We start from the raw sequence: 21616 nt of genomic DNA on the forward strand, positions 1-21616 counted from the left end.
CACTGCAGATCTCAGCGGAAGTACGTGGATTTTAGCGCTTGTCATTGACAAGTTATAACGTTACACACAACGTGAGAGCTAGTTTGCTGTGACAGATTTTTCAGCCTAAGCACGAATGATTTGAGACGTTTAAAACGAAACTAACCCCGGTGTTCGCCCCTGTTCATTAGCAAAACAAACAGCTTGCCGCAGCTAAACATAATGTATTAACATTCATACAGCTAAACTCCAAGTGTCCATCTGCACTTATATACAGTAAGTTTAATACTGGCTTTGAATGTTCTATTTAGCCCGTGACTGACTTAGCTCCTTTCGCTATCATATGCTAACGTTTTCCTCCTATATATACGGTACATTTACGTCAATTCAGACTGTTGATAAATATTACTTACATGATCGGCAGTGTTGTCTCGTTCAGTCGGTCTCGATCCCTCTTGAGGAACAACTTTGAATCTAATCCTGCTTGTACTGTCCCAGGTTGAAAAAGCACTCCGGTTTGAAGTGATACGCGCAAAAAAGCAGGTTTTTACTTATGGTTTCTGAGGGATTCCCACTAAAAATAAAATAAATCCACTCCTGTCTCTTCCGAGGTTTGGACTCTGTGCAGCGACTACATTGCATGTTGTCCACGAACTTTAGCCATGGCGTCACGTACACCGCTGTCGCTTGTGAAAACAACAATGGCGGAGCGCGGTGGGTGGAACTGTGTAGATTAAGGGGCGGTAACATTATAATAAAATCCGCTTTGGACGTCACAATCGGAGCGAAATCTGAACGGCTCGATTTCTCACATGCTTGCAGGGAAAGGCACACCAAAACAAACTTACTAGGTTCTTATTTTTCACGTTTTCTGGGTTGCTAGGTGCACCGGGGACCCGATTATAAACACAGAAAAAGTGGGGTTTTCATCTGATGTCTCCTTAAAATCATCTAGCCTATTTACAAAGCGTGTATTAATAGAGGTTTTAATTGGAATGATATTTGAAAAGTGTTTGGTAGCACTTTTGATTTTGGAGGAAAAACCCTGCAGACGTTTTGGAAAATATGTTTTATTCTTTTCTAAATCGGAAAGACAATGTGAAAAACACCACCACATGACTGAAAGATGGCAGGAGAAACAGGCTGCAAACACCACGCAAGAAAAGGCATTTCCGTGACTTGCTTATATACATATTATATACACATTTTATACAGGCCCATAAAAATACAGTATTCAAAGCACGGTTGCCAGTTGTTTCTGACACCGCCAGACATTCACATGTAGAAAAAGAGAGAAGCTTCCACAGATTTGTAATGACTATGAATCTTTACTATGAACACACCATAACACACAAAAAATATATTTATATTGTCAAGAACCTCCCCACCTCTCCTCTTAAAATAAAGTAGGCCTACATAGTCTAGCTAGATACTTTCTTAATAATACATACAATCATCTACGGTACTACGAGAATTCAAAATCCATACCGGCCCACAAGAGTAAAGAAGAAAAACAAGACATTATTTAATAAATGCAACCAATAAAATACATTTGACATAAACATCCATATTGCAATAGGTTGTGTTTAGTTTCAGAGTTGCCAGCACTTGATCCTGTTTGCATGACTGGTGTGTCTGTAATATCTGTTTACTATTCTAATCAACACAAAGCTGCTCAACATTTACCAGTAAAAGCCCTACACGGACTAACGCATGCTGTATGATGAACAATCTTTTTGACTGCACACAATGGATTTTTATGGATTTGATTTGTGTTATATTGTATTGTTGTCAAGCCAATAGTTTCATTCTTTATTACCATTCTTAGATTATAAAGATTATTGGGGTTTTCTTGCAACCATTTATGAAAAAAATGAGATACACCATATAGAAACAGGAATAATTGTATGGGTGTGCTTAGATTGGTACTTCTCCAGAATTACAACCCAACTGTATCACACAGTGTTAAAAACAGCATAAAACTGGTGTTCAGCAGAGGAAATGCATTGTGTGTGCTGTTAGGTCAGTTTTACACTGAAAATGTTACTTGGTTTCAACACTATAATACAGACAGGGCAAACTCCACTGTAAACATGCAATTAAAAAAATGACATTTGACAACGCCGAAATGTCACCAAACAAAGGTCTATGGAGGTAAATGTGAATATGCATGTCTGACAATCATTCCTCCATTCATTGGTTAAGATTTAGTGTCAACATAGACGAAATATGCTAAAAAGAAAAGATGAGGAAAATAACTCCATATATTTCAGTATTGATAATTAGTGGAAAATAAATATTAGGACTCCTTTAATGTATATGTAAAGCGGAAAACTGGGAGTTTTAAGTATTAAGTATTTACCTTTGCTGTGGTGTTGACAATTTTTGCTATAGTCACCATGTTAGGTTTCTTTTGCAGAATTAAAGTGCATGATCTTAATGATCTGTAACAAGATTCAATGTGACGTTTGACAATGACTTTAATAACAAAATGAGATAGATACAATGCAATGATTAAAACCAAAGAAGCAAGGCAAAAAATAAATAAAATTAAATAAAAAAAACTTCAGGAATCCCAATCACCTATAGCCAAAAGCCTTCAGCATGGAAAACTGATTGACCTCTGCCCACAGGCATATATCTGTAACAACAATTTGATTTTTAACACGTGTGCATAAATACTGCAGCTTTACATAAAGCTCTTCTGTAGTTTCTTCAATAGCAGTCTCAGGTAAAGTCTTTTTATGCATATTCTATGCGTGACAATTTTCATTAGGTTAGCAAAGGTGAAGTCCTTGGCACAGAGATCACTTGTTATTAAAAGACGATTGCAATTCACCAACTTTTTACAGTTAGAAGAAAGCAAAAGTACTGTTCTGTAGAAGTTCAATAAGGTCAGCCCTTCTTTTAAATACTTCAACGCTGCATCGTAACAGATCCGTGTATACAGGCCTCCATCAAATGTCAGTTCAGACTATTGTTTGAGTTACAGCCAATAAGAAATGCATAAGAGGGCACTTAAGAAAGTGAAACGTACTGCCTGTCAAAAATGGCCCCATTAAAAAAAGATCTTATAAATGGATAAGAAACAGAAACTGTATTGAGCAGATAATGCAAAGGCAGATTGATCAGAAAGTTTATACTGGAACTAAGCCTCCTTAGTTTACTTTCCAGCTCCTCAGTTAATTCACATGTGCCCTGATAAAGTAATTTTAGTGTTAAGTATTTTTAACTCCATGTGTTTTAATAATTTATTCACTACAGCTGCACCTAAGGATGTTAATGAGGTTACAGAAAATGTTGTCATTAAAAGTGATTGAAATGTAATGTACATTCCTGCAATTCAAAAAGCTCAAAGGGGGTTTAGTCTTGTGTTTTAAATTCTTTAAAAAACAGGTTAGTGTAAAAGGGTCATTAAAAACACAAATGCATATTGGAACAAGTAGCAGGTACATGAAGTGAATGCACGCAGATCCATGTTGGTCCTGTATTTGGATGCCGTGTGATTTCTGTATCCAGCAGAAATGAGTTTTCATACTAATGCACTGATTTCAATAGCTGCATTAAGGCAGATGATCGGAAGACATCACGGCACATCAATCAATCGTTGAACTCATGAGAACGATAGTTAAAAGACAACAGTGGCTGCGCTGTAACAGCAAAATATTAGCATTTTATAACGCATATGAACAAAGAAGGATTATTTATAGAGCTATATACAAAAATACAGTACATGAATTTTATGGGGGCTCTTGACAAGGCAGCAATATATGCATTATTAGAGAAGACATGCAAGCCAGTCTGTCCATTTCGCATCTCACTGGACAGCTGATTGGTCCGATTACAAAGATGTAACTTGCCGTGGTGGGAGACAAACAAAATGCAGATAAATAGAAATACGAGGCAAAAATCGAGCATGTGAAATAAAGAGCAAAATCATACAACGCAAAAGAACTAAATACAAAGAGTGGCACGGTAAAAACATGAAGAGCAACAGAGAAAAGGCTAGACACTGGCGCCAAACATGATATACAGGTCGCACCATTCAAATGCATTCTGCTTTCTAACAAAGTGGGTATTTTTGGTCATTTTTCCCCTCTCTCTTATAGGGCACATGCTGTCTCAATGCAGAACGAGCTGGAAAAAGTCACCGAAGAGATGCTCTCTAGTTTGACTCTAAACCGCAAAATCAGTTGCAACACTATCAGCCTTCATATGTGTATGTACAGACATGCCTGAGGAAATGTAAGTTGTCTGTGACATGAGCACTGTGATGCGGTGTTCTCAGAGAACTACACTGAAGCGCTAGCAGCCATTAATCTAAGCCACACCGCTTCAGAGAACCTTAATAAATACAGATTTATGTTTAATAAACCCCCAATAAAGCCTCCAAATCAACAATTATATAAAGTGGTGCTTCCTTCACGTAGCGTGCGTCTACTTCCAGCACTCTAAAAACAATACAAATAGGTTTGTGCATACTGCTTGCTCAGAGAGTGTGTTTAGGGAGAACAAAGGCAGTGAAGTGTGTGACTGAAATACCATCACGTCCCCATAATTCTGTGGTTAAAATAGATTTTTAGCAGCATCACCTGTGCAGGAGAGAGATAGAGAGAGGAAAGGCATTTAAACCCCTCTCATCCACACCCTTCCCTTCATTCATCTACTTCACTCCGTTTTGAAATACATCTTATGATGACTTGTGCTGAGGACCCCGGAGTTCTTTCCAAAGCTCCCATTCAGAAAAAAACCCATCCTACCAACGCTCAGAGGCGCACTGCCGTCTCTTGTCAACACTCATCCACCCATCGCTCTTATCTTACTGAAGAAAAACAGGGGAAAACATTTTTGACTGATGATGTATTGAAACAATTAGTTATGAATAGTAAATATTTATGAATGAGACTTACAAAGCAGATGTCAGTTTCTGGAATGATGTCTTGAAGTGAAATTGCGTCTTCATTGCTTAAACGCTCATCCAAGCATTCTGCTCCAGCACTAAAGACGAGGAATATTTTGGAATGTTTACTCAGCTCTTTCCTTAACATTTAACTTAAGTTATACATATATGGACTACATTTATGGGACTTAAAAGATATTTTACATGTAGTTGTATGGAAAACTAGCTGTGTGGCATTAAATATTCCACCGAAAAAACGGATACAGATTTGTCAAAACGTGTCATTTTTGGGTCAACTATTCCCTTAGCTAGATTTATCCCCACAGTACAGTGGTCTGTTCAGTTTCAGTTTTACCTTTGGGGGGCGCCGTTGTCAGGCTCTGTGACTGCAGATTTGTGCACCTCCACCCCTACTGACCTGCAAATGAGCAACTGTTATGAAACAACTGTGCTGAAGACAGATTTAAAGCATGAGAGGAAAAGAGATGACGGGAAATAAACACAAAGCAGAAAACTACAGTACAGGATAGAAACTACACATCTAAAAACAGGGAACTAAACAAAGAGGTGATGTGGAGGTACCTTTGAGGATGCAATGTCATTCCTGTGCTACCCTGTGAGGAGTTTGAAAGATTTGCCTCTGCAAACTCACTGCTTCCAGCCAAAGAATTGGTGTGTGGGAGAAGGTCCGGTCGGTCCGAATGCATGCCTGAGGACAATAATCACTCAGTGATTTCATTTTACTTTAAAGAACAGGTTTCATGAATCTCATAAAATTACCGGCATTTCAGTGTGTAACGTAGCTTTCCTTCAATTTTGATGATCTGCAAAGTTGTTATTTCCAAAAGTCCATGATAAATTAAGATATTGGCTTCCAAAGTAAGGAGTCGACTCCGAACCGCCCAAACAAATCGTTAGGCTTTCGAATCTTTTGAGTGTAACATCGATACGTCACAGTGTAACGCATCAGCATAATCCCCGCCTTCCCGCGAAACAGGAACACTCTGACCTGCCCACTAGCACTTCAGGTAGTGTTGCGTATACAACATGTCGAGGAGACGCTGTGTTTTGTGCTGTGAACTTTGTTTTCGCTGCCAAAGGATGACGATGTGAAGGATCAGTGGTTACAATTTTTTTTCCCACGATACCACTGCAGTACAATTCCAACCTTGTGTAATGTGCTCGTCATTTTACCGACAACTGCTTCTCAAATTTTGGAGTTCAACGCGGGATTTGCCAGCCTCTAGACCCTTAAAGATAAGTCAATACCAACTTTATTTGGACTAACAAGCGTCTCAGAACCACAAGCTGTAAGTATGATAAATACGTTATGTGTACATGTTAAATTGAGTGCTTACAATATACGTTAAAGTAATTGTGCTAATCCGTGTTGTATATTTAGTACAGCTGTAGGTTTCCAGGTAAACAACGTATAAATTAACAGTGTTACAGTTTTAATAATCCAACTCTTACCTAATAATGTGGCGGTTATTGTAGACTGTTGTCGTTCTACATGTCATAGTATTGTACAAACTGTATCTCTTTATCGTTTAGTCACGGTAGCACTTTGCTAACGTGTCTCACATTATGGTTTTGTCAAGTGTGCAAAGTTTAGCTGTGGTCACGATCCCCTTCAAACAAAACGGTTTGCTTGTCATTATTTTAAAAACGGACTGCAGCACTATATCATTTTATTATGTAAAGGTGTGTGCATTATCTTTGGAAGCTCTCGCTAACTTGCTCAGTTACTCCTCTCTGTATAATCAAAGTAATGATCAACTTTGGGATAGAGCCGTTGTTGTTCTCCCACAACTATGATGAAAAAAGATCAACAGAAAACAATAGTCTGAATGGTTGGAAAGACCAATCACAACTGATTGGGCCAGTTGGCCAATCGGAGCACACTGGACTCGCGGTAGGGAGGAGCTTACACTGCAAAAAATGACTTTCTTACTTAGTCTTTTTTTCTTGTTTTCCAGTGAAAATGTCTACAAATTCTTGAATCAAGATGCATTTTCTTGATGAGCAAAATGACCTAAGAAAATAAGTCTTGTTTTTAGTAAAAAAAATGAAATTTCAGTGAATTTGTGCTTAAAACAAGCAAAAAAATCTGCCAATGGGGTAAGAAAAATAATCTTGAATTAAGGTTGACCTTTTTCTTAGTCACTCAATTCAAGTTTATTTTTCTTACCCCATTGGCAGATTTTTTTGCTTGTTTTAAGCACAAATTCACTGAAATTTCATTTTTTTTACTAAAAACAAGACTTATTTTCTTAGGTCATTTTGCTCATCAAGAAAATGCATCTTGATTCAAGAATTTGTAGACATTTTCACTGGAAAACAAGAAAAAAAGACTAAGTAAGAAAGTCATTTTTTGCAGTGTAGAGAAGCGGAACATTTGAACAGCTTCGGAGGAATCGTTTAGGGATCTTTGAGAAATGGATAGATACTAAATGCTTATTTTAAGAAAATAGCACCGTTTTTTTTACCTTTGATGCATTTGAAAATGCTGTCGGGGACTCTAATACAACATTAGGACACTTACAAAAACCTTGAAACCTGCTCTTTAAACCTAGACATCTACACAAGCTCTAGAACAGTTCTACAGCACACTTTAGGGAAATATTTATTCACACCTATTCAAGTCTAAATGTGTGAAAAAGAGTAAATATTTTGTAAAGTCTTTCTCACCACTTTCCCCCTCTATATCAGTCTGATTAAGGTGAGTACGATACACGAGTCTGGAGTCAATGGCTGACTGTCCACTGGGGGCAGGAGCAGCACTTCCCATAGGAAGCCGTTTGACGACACTCGAACATCCTCCTCGACTCTTCTTTGACGGGGAGGATTTTACTGGGGACAGAGAAAGGCACAAGGATGATGACATCGTCAAGTAGGCCGACAACCAAATGTGATTTAAAGACTGCGCTAAATACGCCAACTTACGTGTTTTCCTAAAAGCAGTGTTGCACATGAAACGCTGAAATCGCTCAGCATAGAATCCTGGTCGATGCACAGAGACTGTGTCCTACAACACAAACATGTTTATGATCTCACAATTTGTTTTCTAGATAACAGGATATGTTGAATAACTAAAAGTAATAGCAATATCAGTGATAAGCAAGGAATAATCACTTACCCCATCGTGAACCAAAGCCTTCCAGGAATGCTCTAGTTTTTTAATAAATCTGAAATAAGAAACAGGAGCAAATTCATGCTGCTCATATACATGTAAATATGCACACACGTGTGATCTGTGTATCGGTCACCTGTATGACTGCAGGATATCGATGATTCCAATATAAACCAGTATTCGCTCTCCTTTACTGTTGCGTGCTGGGATTCCTCCCCATCTACACACAAAAACAGGAGATTACATATGTCGCATGACTAGCACATATTGCAACCAAAATATGTTGAGAAACCAAACAGACATAAAATTTGAAATAGTCCTACGACGAAAGTTTCACAAAGTTTCTATCATCATCTGGTTCAACATGTAACCATCCAATGTTTGCTCTTTTCTTATCTAAAATCTATGTAAACCTGAAACAGATGCCACACTTAAAACAAAGAAGATTAAACAAATGCCCTCAGGCTTATTTATTGCTGAATGTTGCTGGACAGCAAAACAGAAAGATAGCGGATTAACATAATATTGACTAACTGGTCTTCTGTTTCCAGGGTTCCTTTCCCTTTGGCCTCTCCCTGTATGGACTCCATAGCAGTGCTGTACAAAGCTTTTTGAGCCTGCGGCCTCCTGTGGTCCGGCGTCACGGCCCCCTCGGACACCCCGCCCTCCACTACACCCGTCCGCTCACGAGTTGCCTGGTTCAAGTTATGGATCCCAACCAACAGACTGTAGTCCATAATCTTAAAACTCTGCAACAGCTGTTAAACACAGAGATCATTCAGAATGAGTATCTTAATACTGGATGAGAGACTGAACAAGACACAACTCAAGCACGGTGGCTCACCAGACAGTCCCTCTGGATGGTTTTGCAGAGGGCGCTGTAGTTGTCTGGTTCGAGTTGGATTCCCTCGGGCATGTCCTGATTGAAATCTAGGTCTTTGCAAGTGGGGACCCTCTTCTCTCTCTCTTTAGGAGAAGCCCGTCGCTTGTACGTAGAGCCCTTGAGGTCGTACTTGAGGTGCATAGGCACGCTGCGGGGCAAGAGGTTATTCATCACTACGATACGGATGTTCTTCCCACCCGCCTGCACGCAGTACAAGCCGTAAAACTTGGGCAGCAGCGTCCTCTTGTTTTGATTCAGATTCTGAGGACGAGAGAAGAACAAAAATATGTCTCATGGTAATAAAACCAATGGCTTTGGGGTTTCCAGCGTGCTCTTCCAGAAAACTGCTCACCATAAAATATCCAGGCAGTAGTTTCTGCAGAAACTCAGCTTCCTTGTGTTGCACTGTTTTAATGATGAATTCATCGTCACTGGTGACATAAAAGACCGATCCACTGGCTCCAGGGTTAGACAGCTCGATGAGGGGATCATTACAGAGAGAATACTGCAGAGACAATCCACATGACACATCAGGACGATTCCTTTTAAATTCTATATTGTGAGTTCTTTACGTTCTCAAACCTTGTAACATTAAGGTCCCCTAGTGTCAAAAACAATATTTAAAGCATGTTGTCAGATTAAATGCTGTGTTCCAATTAACATGACTCTCTAATTATTTGAGCATTTTTATAGTTACATTATTTAATACGATTCAATTTATTTGGCACCCCTCATGGACGTGTACAAAGACCCTCTCGGTTCAGAAACACTGCTTCATGTACATGGAAACCGGGTGAATCTGTGTGTGGTTCAGCTAACCAGATAGTCATCAGGTCTGATGCCAAAGAGTTCTCTGAAGTAGCGGAAGGCGATAGGGGCGTAGGTCTTAAACCTGAAGTCGCCATGATGATGGGCTGGAGTCAGATTACTTCCTTCGCTGTGGGTGAAAGACAAACAGTCAGATATGTGTTTCTGTTTCATTTGAGAGAAAAAAATAACTACTATTAAATAAAAAAACTGGCGGGCTGTTTCATGTTTACCTGAAATGTTCACATACTTTGATGGATGAATTGTTTACCACATAACATAGGTTGTTTGTAAAGACTAAAACACACCAATTTAAACTTTTTTCTACTTATAAAACATACCTAGGAAAGAAAATGCTCTCTACTACGTAAAAGTCCTGCATGAGGACGTCTCTTTCAGCTTTCTGACTGAGGCTGCCCACTGTGTGTGTGATTCCCAGCTGGATGGCACCTTTCAGGGCGGAGGAGGTTGTCTAAAGACAAAGAAGTAACATGTGAGAATGTGTAAGAAGTACAAACAGAGAGAGAGAAAACTAGAAAAATATCCTGATTATTACGTTAAACCTGTAAATGAGTTCTCATCCATGATGCTTTTATGAAAAAAAACACTAGAGTGTGACAATTGTACACCTCAATATTTATGTAATCATTGAGAAAAAATTATGATTTCTCAATTAAACAAACAATAATTAAAACTGAACAGTGATTGTAAGGTTATTGCAAAAAACAAGGACGATGTCAGAGAAATAATCCATGTGAGATTTAAAGAGTTCACAAATGATTCACATTTTAAGGTCCAATGTGTAATTTTCTGGGAGGATCTATTGACAGAAATGCAATATAATATACATACGGTATCTGTGTCTTCAGAGGTGCATAAAGAGCTTATATAATGATGCGTTATGTTTTTATTACCATAGAATGAGCTATTTCTATCTACATACACTGCAGGTCCTCGCCAGGAATTCGCCATGTTGTTTCTACAGTAGCCGTAAATGGACAAACTGCTCTACGGAGCACGTTTCATAAATATATGTTAGCTCCTTCGACAAAGTAGCAAAAACATGACAACATCCTAATCCTGTGTCAGCTGCCGTAGTGCTTCGAAAGGGCGGGGTGAATTGAGTCGTTGGATGCAATTCGCAACAACCTCACCACTAGATGCCGCTTAAATTTCATACACTGGACCTTTAAATCTGAGACTTTATACTTTAACTCATCTAGCTTAAAAACGCACTCTTCAAGAAATGTAATACATATCCTAAAAACAGGTTCTTGATTGATATAAAGTTGATTTCTGAGCGTGATTCATGATGACACTTTTATTTGCGAGTCCTCCCTTTGCTCAGTTCCTTATTTCTAGCTCAATTCCTCTCTTTTGTAATTCTTCTGCCCTCAGATGACACAGCTGAACTCAAGCCGACCTTTTTGTAAGTTGTTTCTCCTGTGGGGTCAACTCCCCGGTGACCGATGGTCTTCTTCATACTCTGAGACAATCCAAGACCCTAGTTACATTCAAAGAGAGAGAGAGAGAAAGAGACTTTTTATACTTTTACAATCTCTTTATTTACAATCACATTTCAATAAACATTAATTCAATGTTAAAAGAAAGAAAAAAACAATGTTTACAAACATTCAACTCTCGGTGGAGACTATTGGTGGAGAGAGAGAGGGGGGGGTGAGAGGGGGAGGGAGAGAGAGAGAGCGAGTGAGAGGGGGAGGGGAGGGGAGAGAGAGAGAGGGAGAGAGAGAGAGAGAAAAGGGGGGGGAGAGGGAGAGAGAAGAAAGGGGGGGTGAGAGGAGGAGAGAGAAAAGGGGAGGAGGGGAGAGGAGATCGAGGAGAGAAGAGGCGTGGGAGGGGCAGAGGGGAGAGGAGAGAGAGAGAGAGAGAGAGAGAGAGAGAGAGAGAGAGAGAGAGAGAGAGAGAGAGAGAGAGAGAGAGAGAGAGAGAAGAGAGAGAGAGAGAGAGAGAGAGAGAGAGAGGGGGGGGGGAGGGAGAGAGAGAGGGGGGGAGGGAGAGGGGAACAGAAAAAACATCTGCCATTTTTCTGGTTTCATGGGAATAGAGGGGTTCTAGAGGCACAGGTTTAACTTCCTGTTTGAAAGCTGCTTCCTCGTCAAACACACAGTCCTATCTGTCTGATTATTCTCTCGATGACCTGATGCATGTGAATCTACATATGACCATGAAAGCAGTGTGTGTGTCTGTATGTGTGTATTGATGTATCAACATCCCTCTCACATGACTGCTTATCCAACACACAGTAACAGTATGTCAACAGTACGATCTACAGGACTCTTGTTCCCATACCTCTTTAATGTCCAGTTACTAAAATAACACTCAACACGAATGAAAACCGGCAAGAAACTGAAATGAGAACACAGGAGGAGGTAAAAAAATATTTCAGAGCAGAAACCATCTTGTCAGTACAAGACTGCAAAGCAAACCCAGGCCATGTGAAGGCAAACGCAAGAAGGGTCTTGTATGAACAGGTTTATTTTGTAAGGATACCTGGCGGAAAAAACATAAGCCCTCTAAAAAACAAACAAATAAATATTGAAATTAGTTCACCATGACAGAACCACAGACTACTATAGAAAAACTGGGTTGTCAGTAACCAAGGTCTTACAGACAGTGTCCATTGCAAATATTTGACTGCAAAACGGCATGATTGACAATTCTGAATCGATTAATGAATTAATGTGTATTATAAAACGGCCAGTTCTGGTCCTTGATTCTGATTGGCTGAGCCGAGTTCTAAGCCGTTATAAAATACCCTGATTTATAACGGCTGACCACATTACATAGCCTAAATATAATTTTATTTACTTTATTCTATGAAACCTTGCTACGCATATGGATTAACCGTTTAATAAAAGCAATAAGCCCTGCGAAGCAGTGGGTTACAGTGCATTTTATAACAGCTATAACAGCATTTTATTAGCTGTTATAAAATGCACTGTAACCCACTGCTTCTTGGGGCTTATTGCTTTAGTAAAAACCATGTAATGAATTATAAATATAAAATCACAGCTAAAGGTCAGGGTTGCAACAGTTTTAGCTGCTTTTATACAATCCAGCATAACCTTGAGTGTCTAAAGATTAAGAGCGCTTTTATACCATCGCGCCGAATCGTTCTAAGCACAGTCTGAAATGGTTACAGTTATGTTTCCACATGAGCCTGGTTTGACACGACACGATTGCAAACTGTTCTTAGCTCAGAATTTTCAGCACGGTTCTATAGCCGTGCTGAATTGTGCTAATGAATGCGTGCAGAGCCATTATAGATCAGTCTCTTGTGTTTACCAAGGCAGCGCGTGACGCGTTTATGTTAACATTCTAAAAATTTCCGTTATCAGCCCTGCGGTGGAAAATGAAACCATTTACGTACCGGCTGGCATGGATCGGCACGGAGTGGAACGATTAAGCAACGAGAACGATTTGGCGCGATGGTGGAAAAGTGCTCATAGTCTCAGACATCACAGCTTTATCACACCATATTGACTGACAAACTATATTGACAAATAAGTATCCAGCACTGAAAGTATCTGTCAGTCACAATACCATTAAAATGAAAGATATACAACATCTTACCTCTGTTGCAGTCATCTTTCGAACTCCGCTGGACCCTTTGATATTGCAGAAAGAAGCGAGAAAACAACATTAATAGAAGTTAGGGTTAGGAGAAAATGAGTCTAGAATAGACTCTTTTCTAGAATAGGCAGTAGTGGAAACAGATCTGCCACTCCTAAAGGAACAACACTTCAGCACCAAAAACTAAGAACTAATGGACACAGTTATTTATATTACATATGTTATTATTAGATATTAAATAGATAATATTATATAATAACAGAAATGCAGCAATAGAACATAAAACATAAGGTATCAGAAAATTACATAAGATCAAATAAAACAGCTTTATGGTCTCTAAAGACTTAAGAGTGCATTTGATTGTGTGCAATGTGCATTCCAATTAATATCAATCAAACTGCAGTTGGGTTGTTTTGATAAAGTAATAGCAACCTAACAAACACAATAAAAATGTGATAACGTCATAACACAATAAAAAACATGATTCGTGAACATTTTTAAAAACGGGGTTATCTGTTATGGCAATTAAACTCTTCACTTATAGTCTAAATGGACAAAGAAATACTTGAATACTTTGAATCAAGTAATTTATTCCTAACTTGCTGAGTCCTGAAGTTCAAAATCCTGAAAGGAGTAGTTCACCTTCAAAATGAAAATCATTTACTCACCCTCTTGTCATTTCAAACCTGTACGACTTTCTTTCTTCCACAGAACACAAAAGAAGATATTTTGAAGATTGTTGTTAACAGTCCCCCCATTCATTTACATTGGTTACAATACAATAGAAGTGAATGGGGGGCTGTGCTGTTCTGTTACCAACATTTTTCAAAATATCTTCTTTTGTATTCTGCGGAAGAAAGTAAGTCATACCGGTTTGAAATGACAAAAGAGTGTAAATTATGACAGAATTTTCATTTTGAAGGTGAACTACTCTTTGAAGCAATATTTGCTCAATTTAAAAATGCATGCCAGTCATATTTGTTACAATTATTGATATAGATGCTTAAAGGCAGAATATGTGATCCTGTCCAGAAACATTTGTCGTCACGCTGGTTGGAAATCTCTTTACATCTGATAGTAATCAATAAGTAAAGTGGTCCAACGATATTTTTATAATTATATATTGTCTGTGAAAGGTGTAGAACCAAAATAACGTTTGCCCAATCATTACATTCGGGCCGAATGCAATGATAGGTCATGTGTACATTTTCAGTCAACATATTCTGCATCCCACTGCGCACCATGTTCACGCAGACACCATACGTCATAAGCGTGGTCACATACGCTGTGCAGACACAGCGGGAGAATGGCAGGTAAACAGCTGGAACCTAACTTTCCGCTTGTGTGGAATGTGTGCAAGGACGAAGAAAAATAAAGACCATCTTAAAAATTGCCACGACTAAAAACGTCTAATCAGCAAAGAGGTCAAAGCAGAACGGTCCGCGGCCGCCTTCCGGGGCTTTCCCGCTCAATCTGATTGTATTCCGGAGGTTTCAACAGGAGATGGGTGTGAAAAATCCTGGCCAAAACGGGAGTGTTGATGCCATGGTAACTTCTGGACAGGTACAGTGGCAAGAAAAAGTATGTGAACCTTTTGGAATTTCATGGTTTTCTGAATAAATTTGTCATAAAATGTGATCTGATCTTCATCTAAGTCAAGGGTATTGACAAATAAAATGTGTCTAAAATAATATCACAACATTTTTTTGATCTTTCATGTCTTTATTGAGAACAACCAAAAAAATCTTGTAGTGCTTGTGGAAAAAGTATGTGAACCCTTGAGTTAATGACCTCAAAAAAGCTAATTGGAGTCAGGTTTTAGCACACCTGGAGTCTCCTTAAGATAATAAGTTTGGAGGTGTGGACTACAGCTACTTTGACTGATAAAAACCCCTAAAACTTTTGGAGTTTGCGCTTATGTGAGCCATGCCTCGCCAAAAAGAGCTTTCAGAGGATCTACGATCAAGAATAGTTGATTTACATAAAGCTGGCAAGGGTTACAAAGTTATGTCAAAGACTTTAGAAATTCACCAGTCTACAGTTGGGCAAACAATCTACAAATGGAGACACTTTGGGACTGTTGCTACTCTACCAAGAAGTGGGCGCCCAGTCAAAATGACACCAAGGGCACAACGAAGACCCATCAATGAGGTAAAGAAACAACCCCAAATGACAGCCAAAGATTTGAAGGCATCATTGGAACTTGCTAACATCTCTGTTCATGAGTCTACAATACGTAAAACACTGAACAAGCAGGGTATCCACGGCAGGACACCACGAAGGAAGCCACTGCTTACTAAAAAGAACATTGCTGCACGCCTGAAGTTTGCAAAAGAGCACATTGACACTCCACAGCGGTATTGGCTAAATGTTTTGTGGACTGATGAAGCTAAGATTGAACTATTTGGAAAAACACACAGCACTACATCTGGCGTAGAAAGGGCACGGCATATCATCATGAAAACATCATCCCAACTGTAAAGTATGGTGGAGGAAACATCATGATTTGGGCCTGCTTTGCTGCATCAGGGCCTGGCCAGCTTGGAATCATTGAGGGGAAGATAAATTCCCAAGTATATCAGACAATTCTTCAGGATAATGTGAGAATGTCTGTACGTCAGCTGAAACTGTGGGTGATGCAACAGGACAACGACCCAAAACACCGGAGCAAGTCCACAACAGAATGGCTTCAGGAAAAACAAAATCCGCCTTTTGGAGTGGCCAAGTCAGAGCCCAGACCTCAACCCAATAGAGATGCTATGGATTGACTTGAAGAGACCATACACATGAGACGCCCAAAGAATATGACAGAGCTAAAGCAGTTCTGCCAGGAAGAATGGGCTAAAATTCCTTTCATCAACGATGTGCAGGTCTGATCCACAGCTACAGGAAGCGCCTGGTTGATGTTATTGCTGCCACTGGTGAATGAGACATGATTTCATTGGAACTGATCCAAGAGCTTCTGGTTTGTGCGCGTTAATATGTTTTGGAGGAGGCGTGGCTTTGGACGGCGATTCACATGGAGGGTGGGATCATGATTTCAGTGCTAGCAGGCTAAAGTTAACACCTAACCAAATCATTCATTCCGCCTTTAATTACACAAGTACTAAAACAAAATCCTGTGGGAAACAGTGCAGGAAAACCAGCCACAGTTCCTGCTGCAACTATTCAGCACGTGACATCACAAAAAAAATCCAACCTATCGCTATACCAGAAGTTCCAAACAACCAGCAGACCGTCACAGCACATGACACTTCACTTCATACACGACACATTAAAGAATCACAATCTAAACCTGGGCTTTACATTTATATAGCTAAGCATAATAGCGTGGCAGGTCTTGGTTATTAGCATTGTTGCAGAATGATTACATGTCTTTAGACCAGACAGAAGGTATGAAGTTACACAACACTCAGCCTGTTTGCCTGTTGTCAAAACACAAACATATTTAAAAGCACCAGCATAACAACAACTCTGCCAAGAGCTTGATGATATGACACACAAGATCCAGTCCACAAAAATAGAAATTGTTTTCTTGGTGCTCTGAAATGTAATGCAATGAAATGCAGAAATGAATTCTTTTAATTTATGTTTTTATATTTTCGAAGACAACAAACAGGAGATTAACATTTCATCCAATGACTTCTACATCATGAAAGGGAAAACATTATCAAGATCATCTCTTAAGGACAGATGCTGCTAAAGTAAACTGTAGTTTATGACACTCGCAGAAAATTCTTTCAGTAACCAACAGCAACGGCAATTGATATCTCAGAGAGAGAGAGAGAGATAGAGAGAGATAGAGATAGACATAGAGAGAGAGAGAGAGAGAGAGAGAGAGAGAGAGAGAGAGAGGATGCCCAGGGTCGAAGGAAAAACAATAACATCACAAACAAATGACTAAGGATGGGTTGAACAGTATGAGAGATGTTGGAAAAGAGCAGCATGCCAGCATCCCACTGTTTACCCTGTCATCTCACCAGGACGCTGATCCACATGCACACGGCACGCACACATCAATAAGCTTTATATTAGTGAAAACCTCTCGCACAGCAGAGGTTATGTTGAAAGCTATGTTCAAATGTTAGTATCACTTCTCATATTTGTAAGAACGTTTTCAACCGAAGTCCACACGAAACACACACAAAATTAGCTCCAATATGTCAAGCCTGCTCAAGTGACATCCAGGAACTGTGATACACGTTTACATTCTGCCAACCACAGAGACACTAGCCACGTTCTCACAAATTACTGGACACGTTCATCATCAGTCTGGAATATCAATTCATACTTCCATCTGCCTTAATCACACAAACAGATGAGTCAGAGAAACAGGCTTCAGTTTCATTAGATTCCTCCCTGCTCCGTCAGCACGCTTCAATTGCCAATGCAAAAAAAAGACCATGCGAAAGACAAGGCGTTTTGGTTTCTTGGCATCTCTACATCACACAAGAAAACAGAGCCGTGCATGTACCTCTCTGAGAGGCCAACAGCCTCCAAAACGGAGTCCTCAAATCTGTGTGGAAAACAGTTATTTTGTCAGATTATTATGGCACTACTTGATGAACAGATAGATGCATTCATTGCATTGATTACTGATTCCAGGAGTTGATCTATGAAGACAGACACTGCCTCAACTGCTAAAAAATAAATCTTTACTCCATGCACACTAGTGTTGTCAAAAGTACCGGTACTTCGGGTCCAAGTCGGTACCTAAAAATAAAAAAGTTGTCGGTACCTAATTTTCACAAGACCCGGTAGTACCGACGTACCGGGTCAACCGGGTACTGATGCTCTGTCTGACAGGTTGTTAGTCGGAAACTTTTTATAGACGCAACAAGACGTGATGAGCGGATAAGCGCGGCTCCGATCCACAAGAGATGCGCACAGAAATACTTCAGATTAAAGTCATATCACGAAGAAAACAAACAGAGTTTTGTGGTGAAAGGAGGAAACATCCGGATTTAAGTTAACAAGTTCAAGCGGTAAGTTTCAAATTATGTTCGCGTTTGCATTATGAATGTTGTAGCATATGTTAAGTTAAAGGTTACGTCAAAATAAACATCCCTGTTTGCGTGTTAATTTGTTAGCGCCAATGCTAATCCAGTCAAGTGTCCTTATTAACCATTTAATGCTTTTATAACTGTAATGGAGTAAAATTAATGGGAGGACAGGGTGGGGTTTACAGTACCTAGTATTTTATTTAGGCCTGCAATCTATGTGCTAGAAAACTATCATACTAACTGCATGACTAGCAATGTGTATGTCTTGGATAGATAACTCTATTAGGTTTAAAAAGCCACATTTAAACTAAAGAAAAATATATCTGTTGCATTTATTATTTTAATATACAGTTACCTTAATGCAAGTAATCTTGTGTAAATGCAGTATAAAAACTGAGGTTTGTTTTAATATTGCATTTAATGCATGTTTGTTCAGTCAGTTGACTTACTGAAGTTTATTCTGTTTGTCTTCTACAGCAGCAGACTGAGGAGGATGTTCATCAGCATGAAAGACCCCAGTGAGCACACAACAGTTTCAGCAACAATTAACTTATACTTCATGTATACAAAATGGCATTGCTTTCTATACATTTATATTAACAATGAGCTTTATTAATAAAATTGTGTTTCAATTAGCATGTACTTGTGTTTTGCTTTGGTACCGAAATTGGTACCGAGAACCGTGGAATTTTACTGGTATTGGTACCGACTACTGAAATTTTGGTACCGTGACAACACTAATGCACACACAAACATATACATGACATGTTTAATGAATCGTGGCAAACTGTCTGTGTGAGTCTGTGAAGTTTAGAAGTGTAGCGGTCTACACCAATACATCTGGGGGAAAATGTGCTGGTTTTTGTCCCATTTTTGCACTTATATATAGAACAAGAGAACAGCTTCTGTGATCATCAATCTAAAACCACACCAACACTAAAAATATATTCAACTGTGTGCTAACTATAACCTCATGTGGGTTACCAACACATGGAGACACGACATCCCCAAACTAATATAAGTTACTGTACACAACCACCTAAATAATCTGAGACAACTGAGGTAATGTATTCATTTCCCATGGGATGCTATTTTTGAAGTCAATGCAGAGAAAAGGGGAGTGAAGAAGACTAAGCACTAACTGGAGAAGCGCGGTTAATATTGCGTACATCCCAATAACCAATTAACCAAAGGATCAATAGCCGGGTTTCCATCCAAAGTTGCGAATTTAGTTAATGCGCAAAATTGGAATATCGCATAAAACATTTGCGAATAAGCACCGTTTCCATCCAACTAGTCAACCGTCACTTCCTAATAAACTGCCACTAAATATCAGTAAGAAAAGTAAGAGAAGTCACTGAATATAATAATTTTCATAATACGCAAGCAGACGATTACGAAACACAATAAATGCGGTGCTTTTGTGGATGTCTGCTGTTTGGAAAACACAGTCGTGATATTTCTAAGAGGCAATTACAGAAATACTTTGACGACTTTGCTCAGGCATTTAAGAATTACCATCACAACATTTCTGATGCTGTGTAACAAGATCAGTACTCTGGTTAGTCAGGTTACGCAGTCTCATAGTGCAGTTACGCTACTTTTTGGAGGAATTTATTCGGCAAATGCATTTCCATCTCCCATTATTTGCAAAAATGAAAAACTACCTCGAGCGAGCGTGAAAATTGCGAATTAAGGGGTTTTAATTCGAAATTTAGCGTTTCCTTCACTCGTTTCTCATGCGAAACTTCAAAATGCAAATAAAACCAGAGTGATGGAAACCGAAAAACTGTTCAAGTTTCAGTAGGTTTAGTTCCAGCTAAAATATGCTGGAGAACAGCAAAATGTGTAAGAATGAAGAGAGCTTATACACAGTTAGTGTTGGAAGTAAGCATTACAATAATTTTTGTCATTGTTTAGTTGGCAGTGCAGGACAAAATCAATGTAAAATTCCCATAATGCCAACAAACTTTCACTAAGGACAAAGAAGTGAAAGCAAACACTTTCAAACAACTGATGGAACTAGACTTTTGACGTCAATGGACACTGGTTTATGTGATGTATTGAAATTAATACAATGTAATTTGACATATTATGTGAACCACATAACATTGCGCAGTTAAATGAGAAAACACAAAAAATGACTGTAATGAAGAGGGGACTGTATATTAACCAAAACTATTAATACCAAATAAAGTACATAAGTACACTTCTTATTCAAAAGCATGATCTAAATGAAAAGTAAATAATGTAGCAAAACGACAAGCGTTTGTGTTGTGTCGTTGTTAAGTCTCGATAAAAACAGTCCAGTGTCTGTTTCAAATGCCCGCAACAACCAACGTTAATAAACAACCCAAAAGAATATCTTAACTGGACATTATTCGTTCGCCTACATTATGTAATAATATATCACGACTATTAACAGTTAACCTTAAACGTGATGGGCTAGTTAGCAGCATATAACGTTAGCATGTTAGCGCATCCACATCATCATCATCTTCGTTCAGAATTATTTCAAGGAAAAATCATTCAGACCACAAACCTAAACGCAATACTTAACACATGCACATATATGACGAGTTATTATTTATACACGTGAACTCACTAGCGACTATAATCAAGTCGAATTCATGTTGTTGTGGTTGAACAAAAGCTTTGACTGAAACCGGTGTAAACACACCGTGAAGCCAGTGCTGGTGAAATACAACAGATCCATAGCGACAGATCAACACGAGAATACACGTCAAAATACACACGAATCAATATCAATCTACAAATAACGTTATAATGATTGTATTTACCTGGAGGAGCAGATAAGCCCGCGTCGGGCGGACCGGCGGACGCCATTTTGATTCGGGTTTATTGGACCCGAGGTCTGACCGGAACCAGACTGACAGACAGTGCCCGGTTCTGCGTGCTCCCCTTACTGTCACTGACCTATCTATAGTAGTAACCACTCATATAATCATACAAACACTGTGCCTGTCAACTAATGTAAGCTACCTTATTATTCATGAAATATTATTATTGTTAAAAAAGGAAAAGTAAGGCACTTATCCAAATTTATGTCATATGTAGTTTCTAAAAAATATATTACAAAGGTCTTGAATTGTTAATGTTTCATCTATGTGTGTGAAACTAAAGCAGGGTTAATTTACCTTCAGCTAAACCCTGAACTCTGGGTTGATTAACCCAAACCTTGCTTACTCGGTGTATGTCACATAACCAACTTTCTGGAATACCCCCAGCGCTAAAAATAACAACACAGAACTGCTCAGAGAACAGATAACGACTTGGGAAACTGACTAGCACGCATG

At 39.0% G+C, this 21616-nt stretch overlaps 1 protein-coding gene across 1 annotated transcript; it reads right to left on the reverse strand.

Moving 5' to 3' along the window:
* Nucleotides 1-2441: 2441 nt before the first annotated feature.
* On the reverse strand, nucleotides 2442-21216 carry pip5k1ab (phosphatidylinositol-4-phosphate 5-kinase, type I, alpha, b). The gene is made up of 16 exons (XM_057340029.1): nucleotides 21101-21216; nucleotides 13297-13331; nucleotides 11126-11206; nucleotides 10044-10174; nucleotides 9715-9832; nucleotides 9248-9400; nucleotides 8857-9156; nucleotides 8547-8770; nucleotides 8149-8232; nucleotides 8019-8067; nucleotides 7826-7907; nucleotides 7571-7732; nucleotides 5462-5588; nucleotides 5235-5297; nucleotides 4890-4977; nucleotides 2442-4801 (listed from the first exon to the last, which is right to left on the reverse strand). The coding sequence occupies exons 1-16, from the start codon at nucleotides 21144-21146 to the stop codon at nucleotides 4799-4801; spliced, it is 1746 nt and encodes a 581-aa protein (XP_057196012.1). The 5' UTR covers nucleotides 21147-21216; the 3' UTR covers nucleotides 2442-4798.
* Nucleotides 21217-21616: the final 400 nt, after the last annotated feature.

The sequence above is a fragment of the Triplophysa rosa genome, linkage group LG8 (genome assembly GCF_024868665.1).
Source record: "Triplophysa rosa linkage group LG8, Trosa_1v2, whole genome shotgun sequence".
In the NCBI taxonomy this organism is placed as follows: Eukaryota; Metazoa; Chordata; class Actinopteri; order Cypriniformes; family Nemacheilidae; genus Triplophysa; species Triplophysa rosa.